This window comes from Lineus longissimus, chromosome 6 (assembly GCF_910592395.1).
Source record: "Lineus longissimus chromosome 6, tnLinLong1.2, whole genome shotgun sequence".
NCBI lineage: Eukaryota > Metazoa > Nemertea > Pilidiophora > Heteronemertea > Lineidae > Lineus > Lineus longissimus.
The window spans coordinates 7,029,500-7,048,405 of NC_088313.1; the positions used below are offsets into that span (position 1 = coordinate 7,029,500).

The 18,906-nt window shown below is 40.8% G+C and overlaps 1 protein-coding gene across 2 annotated transcripts; it reads left to right on the top strand.

Moving 5' to 3' along the window:
* The first annotated feature begins 3,191 nt into the window (after nt 1-3,191).
* Nucleotides 3,192-18,180, top strand: LOC135489081 (uncharacterized). 2 transcript variants are annotated; one of them, XR_010447096.1, is made up of 6 exons: nt 3,192-3,784; nt 5,622-5,739; nt 9,665-9,799; nt 10,667-10,778; nt 13,890-14,120; nt 15,189-18,180. XR_010447096.1 is itself a non-coding variant. In XM_064774233.1 (5 exons), the coding sequence occupies exons 1-5, from the start codon at nt 3,228-3,230 to the stop codon at nt 15,411-15,413; spliced, it is 1,260 nt and encodes a 419-aa protein (XP_064630303.1). In that variant the 5' UTR covers nt 3,192-3,227; the 3' UTR covers nt 15,414-18,180. The 2 variants fall into 2 exon arrangements, 1 of the variants encoding a protein (XP_064630303.1); XM_064774233.1 differs by lacking the exon at nt 5,622-5,739.
* Nucleotides 18,181-18,906: the final 726 nt, after the last annotated feature.

Below are 18,906 nucleotides of genomic sequence, written 5' to 3' on the forward strand. Positions count from 1 at the left end.
TTATGGGATATAATAAAGGTGACCACAAAATATTTAAATTCATTGATTTTGTGAATGACAGTTTCTTATTACGGGTTAACCGTCTTAGTTTGAGGATCTGATATAGGCCTATTGATTGTCTACCGGTATGTCCTGTAATTATGCCTGTCTCGTTTCATCTTATACAAGTGCTCTTATCTTTTTATTGTTACAATTCCATGCACACATATTGGAAAGCAATAAAATAATTTGAATTTGTTTCTTTGGTGAGGTGAGCCGAGGGTGGCGCTGTTGTGCAGTTCGTACCAAGCCCCGGGTTTAAGGTTGCCGCGCCGTGGTTGACGCGAGACTGCCGATTTAAAAGCTGAAGGTGCCCGCCCCGCCCCCCCCCCCCCCTGGAAAAAGTGTCCGGGCCTATTGTATTCTGACAGATTAAGGCATATGATATAATATATAGTTCTATTGAGGAGGCGATGACCGTCAATTGCACAGCGCATAATATAGAATCCTTTCTTCTCGGACATTTTATTCTAGTTCATTTTAAACATCTACACCGATGAATAGGGAAAAAATGTCCTCCATGATGTCTGTTCAAACATCATAGCCAGGTCATCCAGAGACTCTGATGACGGTGTACAGGGGAAACACTGTCCTCTATGAGCTCTGTCCACAAACGTAACAGCCAGGTCATCCAGAGGCTCGGATGACGGTGCACAGGGGAACCATATCCTATACGAGGCCTGTCCAACGTCACAGCCAAGTCGGCCGCCCAGAGGATGACGGTGTTTAGGGGAATAGTCCTCCATGCACTCTTAGAAATAAAGGTTTTTCAGCTCTTGAAAAACCTTTAATGGTTTTTCAGCCAACACAAATATGGACCCCGTAGAGGTTTTTCAAGGAAGTGAAAAACCCTTAAAGGTTTTTAACGATCTCAAAAACCATTTAGGGTTTTTCATTTTACCAAAAAACCTCTACGGGGTCCATATTTGTGTTGGCCAAAAACCCTTAAATGGTTTTTCAGAAGCTCAACAACCTTTATTTTTAAGAGTGTGCGGCATCCGAATATCATAGCCAATTAGACATCCAGCGATACGGATTTCGGTGTAGAGGGGAAACATTGGGCGATATGAATAAAGACTAGCAAATGCTTTTACTCCGGTTTTGTACAGAAAGGCCTAGTGTAAATGTACATGAAGATTTAGATAAAAGCATTTGCTAGTCTTTATTCATATCACCCATTGTCTTTTATGAATCATGTATGTCAAAAGGTCACAGCTTCGTCATCCAGAGACTTGGACGAGAGTGTATAAAGGAAATATATATTAAATATAAAAAAGGCCGGTTTAAAGTCACAGCCACGATGACGGTGTTTACGCAATGAGGTCTGTCCAAACGTCACAGCCAAGTCAACAAGAGACATGGATACAGTTTATGCGGGAAACATAGTCCTCTATGAGGTTTGTCCAAACGCCACAATGCCAATATAAGTCATTCCGCAGAGACTTGGAGGACGGTGCATAGGGGAAACATGAGTTCTGTCAAATTAACGCCATCAAGAGACTTGGACGAGGGTGTATGAGGAGAAATATGATATTCTATGTGAGGCCGGTCCAAACGTCACAGCTAAGTCGCCCAGGAGCTAGGATGACGTCACTAGTCCAAACGTCACAGCCACGTCATTCGGCAGAGAAATGAATGACTGTTTATAAGGGAAATATTGTCCTCTATGAAGTCATTCTAAACGTCACAGCCTTGCAAGTCCTTCTGCAGCGAGACATGAATGACTGTATCAAGGGGAAACATTGTTCTCTATGAGATCAGTCCAAACGTCACAGCCAAGTCATTGCTGAGACATGAATGACTACATTATTATTTGTCCTCTATGAGGTCTGTCCAAACGTCAAAGCCAATATGCATGGGAGAATTGTCATCTTTGAGGTCAGTCCAAACGTCACAACCAAGTCATTCTGCAAAGACATAAATGACTGTATCAAGGGGAAACATTGTCCTCTATGAGATCAGTCCAAACGTCACAACCAAGTCAATGCTGAGACATAATGACTGCGTATAAAGGGGAAACATTGTCCTCTATGTGATCAGTCAAAACGTCACAACCAAGTCATTGCTGATACATAAATGACTGTGTATAGGGGAAACATTGTCCTCTATGAGGTCAGTCAAACGTCACAACCAAGTCATTGCTGAGACATAATGACTGTAGGGGAAATATTGTCCTCTATGAGGTCCAAACGTCACAACCAAGCCATTATGCAGAGACATAAATGACTGCGTATAGGGGAAACGTTGTCCTCTATGAGATCAGTCCAAACGTCAAGTCATTGCTGACACATAAATTACTGCGTATTGGGGAACATTGTCCTCTATGAGATATCAGTCAAAACGTCACAACCAAGTCAATGCTGAGACATAATGACTGTGTATAGGAGAAACTTTGTCCTCCATGAGGTCAGTCCAAACGCACAACCAAGTCATTCTGCAGAGACATAGTGTATAGGGGAAACATTGTCATCTACGAGGTCAGTCCAAACGTCACAACCAAGTCATTCTGCAGAGACATAAATTACTGTACGTGTATAGGGGAAACATCTCTGTAAAACGTTGCATATAGAAATCAAATATCATAGATCATAGTCTCCTCGGTTAAGTACAACAGTATCCAAAGTTTTCCCATAAATGAGGTTGACTGAATTTTTTCAGGATTTGAGATAGCCCACCTTCAATTATTGTCCTCGATGACGTCTGTCTAAATGCTAAGCGCTATAGCATGACGGGGGGCATCCTGAGGAAATCAGGGGTTGTAATGTTCGCTTCTCCGACCATGCACGGTGGGCCGGAGAAGCGAACATTAACCCCTGATTTCCTCAGGATGGACGGGGGGGAGCTTTGTGGTCCTGCTCTGAGGTCTAGGCCAAGAGCTGAGCACAATGATCAAAGGCACATTGCTGTGTTGCATCATGGAGGTATATAACCTCCATGGTTGCATGTGCCATGTGTAATGTCATGTGTGCGTGACTGCAAGGGGGTGGGAATTTAGAAGCCATCCACACCCCTGTCTGGGCTGCCTGGACACCGGCGACGCACGAACATCGTGAACTCTATGTCGATCTACCAGTTGGATGCGTTCGGCTACGATCGGTAATTTCCGTAACTGACGTCACCTCATTGATCACCCTGATTAGTAAACGCTCGCAGCAACAAGATTTCAAATGCAATAGGCCTACTTTATTATGGCGTCTAGTATCACCCCCGATATTTTGTCCTATTCTGAGCAAAAAGGGCATGATGAGCCCGCTGAAGAATCAGGAGAGAGTAGCCAAGGCAGTGAACATCGTGTTAAAGGAGAGCCCATAAGGCCAATACCACGAAGAGCCTCGGCATGGCGTGCTATGAATGCCGAGGATCTGGGAATTTTCTGGTGTAGAGAAATGTATGGATACGATGAAATATTCGAAAAAGCCCGTGTTCAGCATGTTGATGATGGATGTGGCATTGCTGGTTGGGAAAACCTGGACAAGTTGGTCTCCCTCTACTCAAAATACATGGATAACGTTTTTCGTTGCTCGCCAGCTGAAATTAAGGAAGTAAACTTGATTATGACACGTTCTGAATGCGCGAAAGAAGCTGATCTGATGCTGGTTCGTGATGTTTGTGATAAACTGAAAGAAAATATCAGCCGGCTTACTCTTCCTGAAACTTCGAGGATATGTGCAACACAGATGATGATGGCTCAACCATCGCCTTCGACAGATTTCAATGCCTGTAAACTCTTGGTGGACACTCGCTTGTAAGTTTTTCCACAGGCCAAGGGGGTCATCCTAAAATGCGTCCACCAGCGTCCACCAGGTTTAAAATCAAGTTTAGAGTTATCAAAATAAAATCTAATGGCAATAAATGAAATGAGCAGGACATTTTTCGTGTTTCAAGGAGATTTCGTGACATTTGTGTGTAAAATGAGTAAGTTATTGCCTAAAATGTACCAGCGTCCACCACCCTGTCGGCGGCCATCTTGGATTCAACTTGGAGGCAATGACAGGGCTTCATAGCACTAAAGGAGGCTTGTGATTTTAGATAGTAACTCCTTATCTTACACCCCAATGTCATGAAGTTTTCAAGAAATACGATTTATGGTGTATTTATTTCGTTTATGATTACTAAATTTAATTTTGATGACTTTATATCTGACTTTAAACCTGGTGGACGCAGGTGGACGCTGGTGGACGCAGTTTAGGATGACCGGGCCAAGGCGAGGCCAGCAGAATGAAATTCATACCGCCTAGTGTCCGAATGGTATCTGGTCGTTTCGCTCCATAACTTTTTCGCCCCCAGTCATTTCGCCCCAAATAGCATGCAGTAGGTTTGCCTCTGGTTGGGTAATTTCGCCTCCTGGGACGTGGTTTTGCGTCAGGAAAAAAAAACAATCACGGGCCAAGAGGTGAATTTTATGATGTACATGTAATATTATCGTGTCTTGTCATTTTTGAAACTTCTGAACGCCCTCTGAAGTGCATCTTCATGAATCATGTTCTTTGAACTCAAGAAATGCAAATTGCTATCCCAGGCGCAGCATCAGAACGACACGACGACTGGGGGCGAAAAAGTCATCGAGCGAAATGAAAAATCATTAGGAATTTCATTATTAGGGGCAACGAGGTCTTATGATTTATAAAGGAGACACATCAGGTGGTACTTCAAACATGTCAAAGGTACCGTCTAAATCACCGCGACCCGCTGTCGCCAGCTTTAATCCCTTGATTTTGGCTTGAACAATACCACGTCATGGGTGCCGTTTCATCGGTGATTGGCTTGCCGTCACGTTTTGAGCCTTCCGGAACTTCCTGAAGGCTCCGGCAGTCTGAAGCTCTAAAAATTAGCATACGTAGTTCAGGAAATAGCTTAGCAACCAACAAAAATTATATGCCGCACACAGACATGACAGAATTTTATGAATTTCAAACCAAAAGTGCATCATTGCTCATGCATGCGATCTACTTTAATACCTTGCGAATAAGAACCAGCGGCCATTTTTGTCTGGGCAGATCCACCAATGTCATAATGCATACGACAGCCGCCCTTGCCATTCATATGCATATAGGCGAGACCAGGCCTTGCACCAGTTATTGCGTGACACAATCTGTGGTTTCTTCTGTGGTGCAATGAGACATGTTAGTTACTGAAATGCTGAAATGGTTATGTGGACCAGGATGAGAATAAAAGGAAGGGTAATTCTGGGATTGTCTGTCTGCACTATGGCTGAACATCCTAGAAGACGCAGGCGCTACACTCTGCGCGAAAAAGTAAAGCTTCTCGCTGACTTCCATGCCGGTAATGAAACCGTGGGAGCGTTTGCCATCACAAACCGTTTGCCAAAATCTACAATGATGAAATGGTTAATGAGTGAGGATGACATTCATCATCATAGAGCATCGTCAAAAGCCAAGGGTTCAGAATTAGCGTGGAGAGAACGTGGCACTGGTAAGTCTAGGGAACCATGGCAAAGCCCCCTGAACATTAAGGGTACAGCTAAAGTGAAGGGAAACTGAAGGATGCATTTTTGCATGGAATGTGGCAAAGAACAAATTTAGTGATTTGCTGACAGAGTAAAATGAACTGTTATCTTTTAGGCCTATACGAAGAGATGGAGGCAGACCTAGCTGATTGGCTCGATGAGAGGCGTGCCCTGGGAATGGCGATATCACATCACAACATCAAAGATGCATCGAGGGAACTGTATCAACAGTGGTGGGTTGGATTGGCTATTGCAGAACAGACCCGTATATTGAACGATTACCCACGGAAATCTCACTTTACAGCATCAAATGGCTGGTTATCAGGGTTTAAGAAAAGGTACAGCATCTCCCTTAGAAGGAAGACCAAGGACAGCCGACAGGTGCCAGATAATGCTGACGCCCTAGTAGCTGCATTTAGGGAAAGCGTGCATGAACAGCATGAACATTATGAAGATTATCAAGTGGCAAATGTAGACGAGGTTTTCACCCTTTTTAGCTCACCTCTTAGCAGAGGTGAGCTTATCCCATACCGTGGCGTCCGTCGTCCGTCGTCGTCGTCGTCGTCGTCGTCGTCGTCGTCGTCGTCGTCGTCGTCGTCGTCGTCCGTCGTCCGTTAGCAGGGCACGTTTCGTAACTGTTAGAGCTATTGAGTTGAAACTTGGTACACATGTACCCTTATGTAATGACACCTTGGAGACCAAGTTTCGGTCCAATTCGTTTCATGGTTTGGCCACCAGGGGGCCAAACGTTAAAAGTGAAAATATGCAATATCTCCCTTAATAGTAGTCGGGAAATTTTGAAAAAAATATGGTAGGTACTTCTAGCAAAGGTGCATCATATATCCTCCGGGTTTTTGATTTGACCTCCTTTTCAAGGTCACAGAGGTCAAATGGTGTAAATTGGCCGTTAGGATGAAACGATGGCACGTTTCTAAACTGCAATGACTATTGATACCAAATTTGGTACACATTTACCCCTTAGTCAGGTGATCTCAGGGACCGAAGTTTGGTCCAATATGATTCACCACTTGACCACCAGGGGGCAAAATCCAAAAACCTTAAAAATGTGATTATTCCTTAACTTCTTGCCCGATTGCCACCAATTTGATATCATGGGTATATCTAACCACCATACAGTATATGTCACACAGGTTTTTAATTTGACCTTCTTGTCAAGGTCACAGAGGTCAAATGGCGTAAATTTGCCGTCAGGCCGTAACTATGGCACGTTTCTTAACTGCAATGACTATTGATCACAAATTAAGTACACATGTACCCGTCAGGTGATCTCAGGTACTGAAGTTTGGTGCGATCTGATTTGCCGTTTGGCCTCCAGGGAGGGGGCCAAATCCTAAATTCTTCAAAATGCCATTATTCCTAGTAATGACTTGTCCGATTGGCACCAATTTTATATCATAGGTACATCTAATTCTAACAACCATTCAATGTGTCACCCGGGTCTTCTTTGATTTGACCTACTTTTCAAGGTCACAGAGGTCGAATGTACTGTAAATTGGCCATTTTGGGGAAATTGTAATTGCTTGGACCTACATCAAACCTAACACTACATGACACAATACCATGCTCTTTATCCATCTTTCCTCCACATGAGGTGAGCACAATGGCCCTGGCCATTTCATTGACAACCATGGCAGTTATACCTACAACCGAACAGGGGCAACGCAGATTGATATCAAATCTTCGTGGGGCAATCCTAGGCTGGGATGTACCGTCACTTTAGCAGTCACAATGGCAGGGGGAAAATTACCCCCGCACATCACCTTCAGACGTCCAACTGCAGCCGCATGGCAAGAGCTTCAAGACAATCTGCCTGAAGATGTAGTCGTGGCACAATCACCAACGGGGTGGATGAGAGCAAATGTTATGTTAGATTACCTCGGAGAGGTGTTCATCCCCTTCATGCATCAGGACCAGGACGACCAGGAAGACGGGTATCTACCTTTCCTTCTCATATGGGATCGCTGCCGTGTGCATCTTACAGAAGAAGTTGCCCTTCTCATCATTGAGAATGGCGGTGTTATTGAGTTTATTCCACCAGGTTGTACCCCCATTGCGCAGCCCTTGGATGTTTCTGTCATCCACAGCTTCAAAGTCCGTCTTCGTCTGCTATGGAGATTGTGGAAACAGGAACACACGACGCCGGATGGAAATTGTCCAAGGATTTCAATTTTAGAAGTGACACGCCTTGTCCGAGACGCATGGCAGGAAGTACCCGAACAGGTGGTGCAAAATTCATTTCATGCTGCTGGTATTGGGCATGGGGTTCCACTGGTTGGGGCAGAAGATCTCGAACAACCTGCTGGGGACGTCGATGAGGGACTAGAATTTTTTAACCTGCCAGAGGAAGACCTTGTCGAGGACCCTGATGAATAACAGGACCTGCAGGCTTCTTGAAGCCGTCTCATGCCATTACCTTTTTTGGGCTACCCTCTAGAAGTGTTCATTTTGCCATTAAATGACCACATCAAATCTTGTTTCTTGCAGGCATCCGCAAAACTTGCTTTTTTCTTAGAGGTTAAAATGCATTCAAAATTCCTTCACCGACGTCACCCTGCCGAGCATAAAATTGAAACAGTGTGTAACCATCTTTCCCATTATGGTATACTAAGGGTTAACATGGTGGGATTTGACCACAAGTCAACGACATCGATAAAGAATTCCCCTTTATGTCAATTCCCGAAGCCTATTCATGTAGTCAAATCAAGCACGCCTACTCACATGTCGTGGGCGGGACAAGTTAGGCCTCACTGGTGGCCAGGATCGGTTCTTATTCGCAAGGAATTAAAGTAGTACATTCTGAGTACATGTAGCACGCACTGTCGCAGTCCACTGTCGACATTGAGATATCAAACTTTGAATTTGACTAACTTGGTATTTTAAAAACGGAGTTTGAAAAAAAGAGATAAATGTCAGCAGGGTTACATGTAGGTTCATGTCCATCATGTCCATTCCATGCATGCCATGGTACACGTGTATCTTACAAATCTTACAAATTGTGGGGACTGGTATTAAAAACAAAAGAACATCTTTCCGATGTTGCCATTTTGATGTCAGCTATATTCAGGAAGGTTACAGGAAAATTCGTCCCCGGATAATTCGTCCCCGGAAAATTCGTCCCCGCAAATTTGTCCCCGGATAATTCGTCCCCGAGGATAATTCGTCCCCTAGGAAAATTCGTCCCCGGATAATTTGTCCCCGAGGATAATTCGTCCCCGGATAATTCGTCCCCAAGGAAAATTCGTCCCTGGATAATTCGTCCCCTAGGAAAATTTGTCCCCGAAAATAATTTGTCCCCAGAAAATTTTACAAAGTTAAAAGTTTCTGACTTTACTTTCTAAGACCCTTAAGTCTTGTCGAATGGACTGTAGTAATAACTACTACTTTCGATTTTTCTCATTCAGTGTAATATCTCTCTTTACTACCCTACTAGCTAGTTACCTACCCCACTATTTTTATAACAGGTAGGGTAGGCAGGCAAAATATTTTATGGAAGAATTTAGAGCTTTTCTTTCATTCTGACCAGTAAAAATACTTATTTGAAGAAAAAAAAATGTATTTTGCCTGCCTACCTCTACCTACTATGAAAAAAGTGGAGTAGGTAACTAGCTAGTAGGGTAGTAAATAGAGATATAACACTGAATGAGAAAAGTCGAAAGGAGAAGGTAGTAGTTATTACTAGAAAGTAATGTCGGAAACTTTCAACTTTTGTTAAATTTTCCGGGGACGAATTATCCTCGGGGACGTATATTCCGGGGACGAATTTTCCTCAGGGACGAATTTTCCAGGGACGAATTATCCACCGGGACGAATTATCTGGGGACGAATTTTCCTCGGGGACGAATTTTCCAGGGACGAATTTTCTCGGGGACGAATTTTCCGGGGACGAGTTTTCCGGGGACGAATTATCCGGGGACGAATTTTCCTAGAGCCATTCAGGAATACCCATTCCAGTCCAGTGCATTGTGGTGTATCGTTCTGTACTGTCGCTGTTGTTTGTACAGTAATTCCTGTTTTAGACTGTCAGTGGCAAATCTCTATGGCCTCAGGACTTTTTTTCCAATCCTTGTTGACCGTTTCATTAAAAATATTGTGGATGGTGAAACACTGAAAGGTGATAAAAATCCTTCTTTTTTTCAGAAATCCAGGTACACTTATATTTTTGCAACGATTTGAATCCATCCTGCTGCGCTTCCTCAAGGGCAAGAAACCATCGGAAATAAATTACCAAACACTATTTGCAGAATTTGCTAGTATCTTTATCATAACCTTCTGGTAAGTTACTTGTTTTGGCCTTCCGGCCCTTTTTTCGGATTGTAACCAAATTTAATGTGAATATCTCCATCTCCATTACTAACACCCTTAATTTACCGATCGTTTTGGGGGTTAAAAAATAAAGTGTTCCTAAATTATTTCCAATTTGGAACAATCTACAAAAATATTTTTTAAAATAAGTCTGAGTGACATTGTGTGTCACTCACAGGCTCCACAGCCTGCCAATTGCCAGAAAAAGAATTCAGTCACTGATGAAAGTTGTTACATACGGGTATGTTCTAAACGATAATCTTACGCTACCACTGAGCATACATGTACATAGTAATAATGATGCGCACAGTTAGCTCATCTTCACTGACTTCAGGTTATCATCGGGCCTGCCCTTTTCTAACCTTCACACAACCAGCAAGTATGACACGTTCTACTGGTCGTGTGCCAAATGTATCATTCTTACCGGGAGTTAATTGAACAACCAATTAAATCAGATTGGAGTAATCCGCTTGGAGCAAAAAGCGTCCCGCTAGTCTTGCATCACATGCTTCTGGTGCCGCGTGACCCGAGTTCGGCTAATCAGATTACAAATAAATGGCACGTTTCTATTTGTAACCATTTGTAACCGACTTTCAAAACTAAGTTTCTGATTGGACGTTACGATTTTGCCTCAACCCTTGGACAGCTAAATCCATTGGTTGTTGCAGAGCGTGGGGAGGATATAGCAGACAACGCACGTGAGGCATTATGGAGAATGAGTGAGCTTGATTTTACCTTTTTAACGGAAGATGTCAACGTTCATCATTGTCTGTATTTGTATCATATGAAGTTCTGGCTGTTGTTTTTAAAAAGTAATTCTATTTGAATTTTTTGTAGTCCTGGAGATATGCAGCAAATGGATATATTTGGGAAAAAAGTGACCTCGACACCAGATCTTCGCTATGTTAAATGCAAGGATCAAGATGTTTTAGTGGCGACAATAGCTGAGGTACTAGTAATTCTCAATTTCAACTTCTTTCCTGTCATGCCTGTTACCTCTTGATCACCGCCAACGCCAATAGCCCATTAAAATATCTTCGATGTGCTCAGCTCCGACTCCGCCATACATCGAGCGCATGTGTGAGCTCCAAATAGTGTGGGAATACACGCACCACGCATTTTTAAAGCTTACTGCTATTGGAAAACACCTTCGGTATCTAAAATAGTTTTACGTCACAACCCTAGCTGACCAATCAGGTCATTCTTTGGCAGCCAATCAGTTTCGCTTTGAGCGTCGCATTTGCTAGTGACGAATCCATTGGTCTAAACCCGCAGCTGCAGTAGTCAGTAGCTGTTCTACTTTGGCTACTCTATTCAGCTAGCCATTTCTGTCTGCAGTAGGTTTGTACTACAGGGTGTATAAAAAAAACCCAGAACAATTGCTATTTTTTCCCAATATCAACGAATTCTAAGACAAAGGACATGACACATAATATAAATAATTTTTTCAGTCTATGATGTGTTGCCATCTGGGCAAGACTTACTACCTCCTCTTAATTGAGGGCATTTTTAGTTTACCATGGTTTCGACTTCCCAGTCACTATTCTAAATTCTACTGTGCACGTGATAGTTTCCACCAAGACATTGCCTGTAAAATGGGAAAATTTGTCTGTAAGATTTGATTGAATCATCATTCTTCTCCAAGGCCAGTCCAGACCAACTCAAAAATATGACATGGATGAGGTGTGCTGCAACCTCGTATCATCAAGGATTCTCATGCTCTGAAAAATGAGGTACCTGGTACTCAATTGTACATTTTATTTTTAACCTTGATTTTCTGAGGTTTCTATTGTTGGAACCTTGTTTTTGTGGGGTTGTGTGCCTAGTTGTACCTCAATAAATTGAGGTTTCTTTCAACCTTGAAAAAGTGAGGTTGTCAGTTTTGTGAACCTCAGCCTTCTTGAGGTACAGCCCAAAAAAATCATTTCTAAGGCATGCCGATTTGAAATGGCCCATTACTGCTAGTGCTACCCCAGCAAAGAATTCATCTTCTTTCAAAAAATCAGTTTATTTATCTGCGATTTTCGCAAAATCTTACCATGAAAAGGTGAGGTTTGTGATGAAAAACAACCTCAGATTCAGAAAAGTGAGGTTACATGTACTAGCAAACCTCACTTCTTTTAGTTGCTGGCTCAGACAGGACCGGAGTTTAGCCCTTCACGCTGCAACCATCTTCATGCGGAGCCTTGTCTGGAGCCATGTCGATGCATGATGAGGTCATCATGTATCAATCGATTTCCCCCTCTACTACAACCATTGTACACTTGGGAAATGACGTTGTGTCTTAATTGAGGGGTAACATAAACTTTTGAACTCGGGATGCACTGACAGTGCTTGAATGGGTTTTTGTGCCATGGCTTGCGCTTCCTATTTCTAAAAATATCGAAGAACACGTTTTTCTACAATCTAAAATTGGAAAAGCGTCTTACTTTTAGAAAAATATGTCACCAAAGAAATAAGCAGAGAACTTCATTGAGGGAATTCTTTTGTCACTCTTCCTCCTAGATATTTTTCAAGGTCACATTAGGTCAAAATTCATTAAATCACGGTAAGGTGGCACATTTCTAAACTTGTGTGGACATGTATCTAGTGACCCTCTACTTTACCCCTAAAATTTGGCGTGCTCAAAATTGATTGATTGAATATGGCCGCCAGGTGGCCATATTGAAAATTGAACAAAGTCCTATGACTCGCAAAACGATGATTGGATTTAAACCAAATTTCATGTGGTTATGTAAATGTGTCTATGTAATGTACATGATGTATGTACTCTTTACCTTAGCCCAAATTTTCAGTCTAATAAAGTTTTGTCCAATGACCAAGTTGTTAAGAAATCTTGAAAATCGCTCTGATTTCCAAGATATCTGAACAATTTGGACAAAACCTACCTCAAATGAATCCTCACAGAAAGTCCCAGCATGTTCTTCCATTCCAAAGTGTTTTTAATTGACCACAACCACTCTCAAATTTGGCAAAATGTTGCAGCATAGGAAATTTTTTGTACACAAAAAAAATGTACAGGCTTTGAGACCCAGGACCTAATTACGTTGTACACAGAGGGTCATATCATACATTGTTGATGACGTCGCGTCATTCATGACTCAAGACTGCTGGCAGTGCATTTCATTGCATTTAGCACAGGAAAATGTATGTTGGTGCAAAGTCAACATTTCTGGTGCAGATGAAGTCGGAGCAAAGTTTGGAATGGAAGAACATGCTGGGACTTTCTGGGAGAATTCATTTGAGATTGTTCAGATATCTTGGAAATCAGACTCAGAGCGATTTTCAAGATTTCTTAACAACTTGGACAAAACTATAATATAATATGGCTGCCAGGCGGCCATCTTTAAAATCAATCAAAGTCCTAATTACATTGTACTTTGAAAGTGATAATTGGATTGCAACCAAATATCATTAAGTAATTACATATGTACTCTTTACATTATCCCAAACATTCAATGTAATCTATGACAAATATGGCAGCAAGGCCGCCATCTTGAAAATTCAACGAAACCCTGTTACTCCCTGGCTAAACTGTTGATCAGATGTCAATCCACATCCACTGCAAATGACATGCACTAACATTTTAGCTGAGGTGAGCACATGGTCCCTGGATCATTCATTCATCTCCCATTCCACAATGGTGGCACGTTTGCTCACCATTCACCATTGATGCTAGATACATGAAGTTGAAACTTGGTATGTGAATGTCTTACATTGTCTTAAATGACAACATGACGTGACATGAATGACTGACATACATTAATACAAAAACATCCCAATTCAATGCAAATTGAACTCGTACTTTCTGGGCTTAAGACAGTGACCTACATGTACCTTTTGAAGCCATATTCAAACTGGTCACAAGGCTCAAATTGCAATAATCTGTTCATTCTGCTATAAATTTCTGTTTTAAATCTAGTGAATTTTTAATTATTATTTGTCCAAGATCAATCTGGTGAGCACAATTCCCCTGGCTGCTTTTTATATTGCCTCTTGCGCTAATATATCCAAAATTTCATTCCTGACTCTAAGCATTTTATTATCATTTTTTTATTAGGTTAAAAAAATGCCAAAAATAGCAGGTGGCCCTCCAGAGAAGCGTCGGCGCTTAATTGATGAGGACATCAGTGATGATAGTGATGATGATGATGAGGAGGAGGATTCTTTCTTGAGTGATAAACTGCGTGGGCAGCATGCAGCTGAGCTCCTACTTGAAGTATCGGAATCAATCCTCCCCATACATGAGAAAAAAAGGCATGTCCTGGGATTGATTATACAAGGAACAAATGTAAGTACAGAACAGAACTTTTCTGACTCAGCTTATTATTTCAAGATCAGTAACAGTTCTTATTAAACTGGCACTTCTGGACTGGATGTTATCCAGGCTGATTGATTTTCTTACATGTATGTGGCTCTGGAATTCACCACTATCTTTGGTCGAATACTCTATCTAAAGGCCCATCTCCATCAGAGCATTTTTCTCGTCGTTCGACGTTGCATTTTAAAAACGTTTTGACGCGGCACTCCCGGAAGCGACTTATAAAAACCGTGCTGTAACATAAATTGTCTGCACATTTCACTGACAACCTTATTGTCGGTGAAATGGTGCAGACAATATACGTCTTAAAAGACGCTGTCGCTGCCGCGTCTTAACTTTTAACGCAACGTCGAACGACGAGCAGAAACACTATGATGGAGACGGGCCTTAACTCACAAGAATTCACATCTTTGAACTGAAGGGTACGCTGTTCGTATTAAAATAGTGGATCAGGAAAATAGAAATGCAGTTACTGATTCAATGCTGTAGTGCTTATTATGCATGCACATTTGAAACTTGGTAGCTGTAGTATACAGTGGATCCGGGTTTTCGATTAGACCTACTTTTCAAGGTCAGTAACAAAGGTCAAAATTCATCAAGTCGCCAATAGCTGTGGCATGTTTTGTTTCAATTTGAGCTAGTAGAAGATGCGTGTAGCAACCCTCTATTCTACCCTAAAATTTGGCTTGTTCGTCCTATACTCTGAAACTGGTTATTGTTTTGCATTTGCAACCAAAATTCATGTATCTCTTTATTTCTACATGGACGTATGTCATCGTCTCTGATTTTCATGCGATAACCAATACGGCTGCAAGGGGGCCATCTTGAAAGTTAAACCAAGTCTTACTAACTCTGATAAGTGAAACTATTGATGGAATTGCCTCTGTGATTATCCCAGATTTCAACGAATTTCCATGTGACATGTACATTCAGGGCAAATGACATGCATTATCATCATTATCCGAGGTGAGCACATGGTCCTGGACCAAGTGTAAAATGTGAAACAGTGAGCAGTAAAATTATACTTTTGTGCTTCAGGTCTGTTTGACGGGTTTGGAAATAGATGAGGACCATTTCAAGCAACTGCAGGAGCCTGTTTACAAAGAGCTTAAAGATGAAAAGGCAATGATATACCACACACGATCCTATGACATGTTCATCAAGGAAGATCGTCATCACCTTATCAAAATCTTGTTAACTTTGGTCAAATTAGCCGACAATAGGTATTTGATGCATCTCCTTTACCCACAGGATAAGCTATGAATAAAAATTTCGATGCTTGTTTTAGTTTTCTCTATAAAGTGCAAAGGTGGGAACAGTGCTGTATCGATTTTGAGTCTGATCCAGAACCCAATACGGCTGCCAGATGGCAATCTCGCTTTTAAATTTTTCTTTACTTACTATGAACATGTTAGTCTTGTTATGATCTAAACCTCTTCTTATAATGAACTGAAAATTTACACTGTTATAAATTTGTCTCTGAATTTGGTATTTTTACTAATCAATTATGTTTGATGTAATGAATGAGTCTGAATGAACTAACATAGTGGAAGGTGTATTTCAAGCCACACTTACTCTACATGTATTTCTTGGAGAACCAGCATTACAGTCTTTGTTGCAATCAATAATGATGTGGGAGAGGAGCAATTAGGATACCAAAACCTATTTCAGAAGGGGGGTCTTTGAGCCAAATTATTGGGACATGAATTTGTACAAACACAAACTATAAGGAAAACGTTTTGGTGAAAACGTGGCACAACAGTACAAAATCTTTTCGATTTTTTTCGATGGGAGTCTGACGAAAAGTTCGCTACTCTGAAATTAATGATGGCATTGCAACCAAATTTAATGTATCTATGTACTCGTAACAGTATCCCCAGTTTTCAATGTAATCCGGTGACAAATATGGCCACTGCCATCTTGAATATTACACTCCCTAGACTGTTGAACATACTGCATTGACATTTATTACGCGAGGTGAGCACAAGGTCCCTGGACCATTCATTTTTCCAGAACAGGTCACATTTTCTGGTGCGGTTTTTTTTGTTAATACAGAATGACACAAAATAATTACAATCAAGGATGCCTATAATTGCATCAATACTTATAGAGGAAACTATTTTTCTCTTTTAACGTTTAACTTGCATTGTAGTATCGCTTTTTTGGTGACAGGGTATATCTACTGCATATGTATGTATATTGCCATGCCTTTTTGCTTCATTCCTATGATCATTTTATCTTTCACTCACTCCCTGGTGTCTGTGTTAACTGTATGTAATGTCTCTTTCAAGTTTAGTCTGTATTTCATTATGTGCTTGGTACACCTTTTTGGACGCTGACGATGAGCTAGTTGTCATTTCTAGAACATGGTACTGGGTATTAAAAATATGGCCACTTTTTTGTTTCTGTTTGAAAATGGTTTAAAAAGAGACCCAACATTTTTCCCATACAATACATGTATCTTCCCTTTTTAATGAAAATGCCTTAAGATTATTTTAGCATTTGTTTTCTCAGTTTTGATACTTTTTGTTCACAAATTAGCATAAAGATTGTGTCTATCTAATGGCAGATTTTTTTGGGTTTTGAACCAGAATGATGCTAACATCAAAAGCTTCAGAAAGTGGCCAGAGAAAAGAGGATACAGTTAAGTTGATGAGCTGCCTAAGTTTACTTTGACAAAAAATGTTTGTAGAATTCAGAAGATGATTCAAGAAACCATGTCTAAATGTGCAACTGTTGTTACAAAGACATTCACTGATCACTTTCTATCATAACTTGACTTGAAATAAACCCCATGACTCTAGCAAAGGTACACAAGTCTTTTTAACCAAAGATGGATGATCATGTTAAAGGAGTTTGCCCGGCTTTATGGCCCTGTTCAGTATGTCTCACTGATAGTGGCTCTGAGATGGAGAATGATTATGGATTTTTAGATTCGTTCAATTTAAAGCCAGTCCCCAGAATGCAGTATGGTATGAGAATGTGCAAACTCCAGCTTTTTTGTATGACCAGCTCATGATACAAGTCAGACCTTATCTACTTTATCTACATGTATGTATAGAAATTTTAAAAAGAAACTGAAAAAAGTACCAAACAAATTAAGTGATTTGCGAATGAAATATTCACATTATGCTGACAACTGCATTGAATTTGGTGTATTAGCTTGTGAGTGATCATACATGTTTGAATAGGTGTTGATAATTCACACAAGCTGGTACATTTTAATTTTTTTAGACATTGATATTACTATAATGCACATCAAACATAAGATTTTATTGTCTTATGCTACCAGGTGATTTGACATTGTTGTTGTTGAAAACATTTTGTGTATCGATCTCGTACTTTTTCACAGTTTAGGAGATCATTAATATGTTTTGTGTATTTTGTTTATTTTTACTTGCATGCATAAAAGTTACATTCACAGGCAGCAAAAAAGGAAATGATTGAAATTAGGCCTATTGGTACAGGATTGTCGAAGTGCTAATGCAATTTCTTGAACTAAAATGACTGCAAATATTTATGGGTTTATAGCACAATGTTAACACGAAGTTGTTTAGGCGAAAGGACTGTGCCATTTCGCAATGGAATCATGGGATTGCCCTCTCCCAATACCATGGCTGGTCGATCAAGTTAATTTTCAGTTCGCAATCCCTTGATTCAAATCATCATATAACACACTACAGTTCATTTTAAGAACACTGACGTTCATATTTTGAATACAATGCAACTGAATTGCGTTCTACATGTAGGTCACTTTTAGTTTTTGATTGCATTATTAAGTATGTATGTACATTTTATGTGCTTTTTTACAAGGAAACTGAATTATATGCCAAAATGTTTAGCTGCCTGGTACGCAATGGGCCATCTACCGATAATGCTAATTGCTGAATGGACTTGAGTATATTAAAGTATACCCGTGTTAATTCTTGAGGAGAGACCAAGCTAATATTCTGTTGTGTTCAGAAAGTGTCATTTGGCTGTTAAATACTAGTATTCAATTGTAAGAAATAAATTATGGTACTGATTCAAATATTTGTTTTCGTAATTAATTTGTTTTTGCTCCGGAGCAGTGATCTCTTAAGCTAAGGTTAATTGACTGTTAACTTGCAGACTTTTTTGGGATGTGACCTAGCAAAAGCATTCCTTTTATTCCAAGTCAAAAGGGTCCATGTCCATGATCTGTGGTGCACAAGAGGAAAAGTCTGCACAGTATAGCCTGAGGAAATGCCCACTTAGCCAAACAAAGGGTTGTTTAACAACCTAGTCCTCGGGCCCTTAACACAGGAGTCAAGCATCTTAATCGATTTAGAATGGTCTGCCATGTAAACAGGCACGATGACTCTGGTTTGGTTCGATGTGGCCTGAGTGAAAAGTGCGTGGACCCTTTCTGCTTTGGTTTTCCTTCTCCATATATCACAGTTTCATATCCTGGTTGTGACTCTGTCCTCAAAATACCAATTTAGGATAATAGAACAGTACGGAATCATAATTCGGTTGTCTACATAACTCGTTAGTGAGTGTAATGACGTATAATAGATCGAGCCCAAATAATGATGAAGAATCAGATTGGTGACTGTCAGATGATTAATCATTGCAGCCTAAGGAAGTTACATATACAGAGCACAACCAGAGTCTCTGGTCTTTGGCACAACCAAATGTAAGGTTAATTTTCAATATGCGTATATAGAACCAGAGTCTTTCTACACAAAGGCTCTGATAGAACCTTGGCGGTAATAATACTCGGTACTGTTTTCAA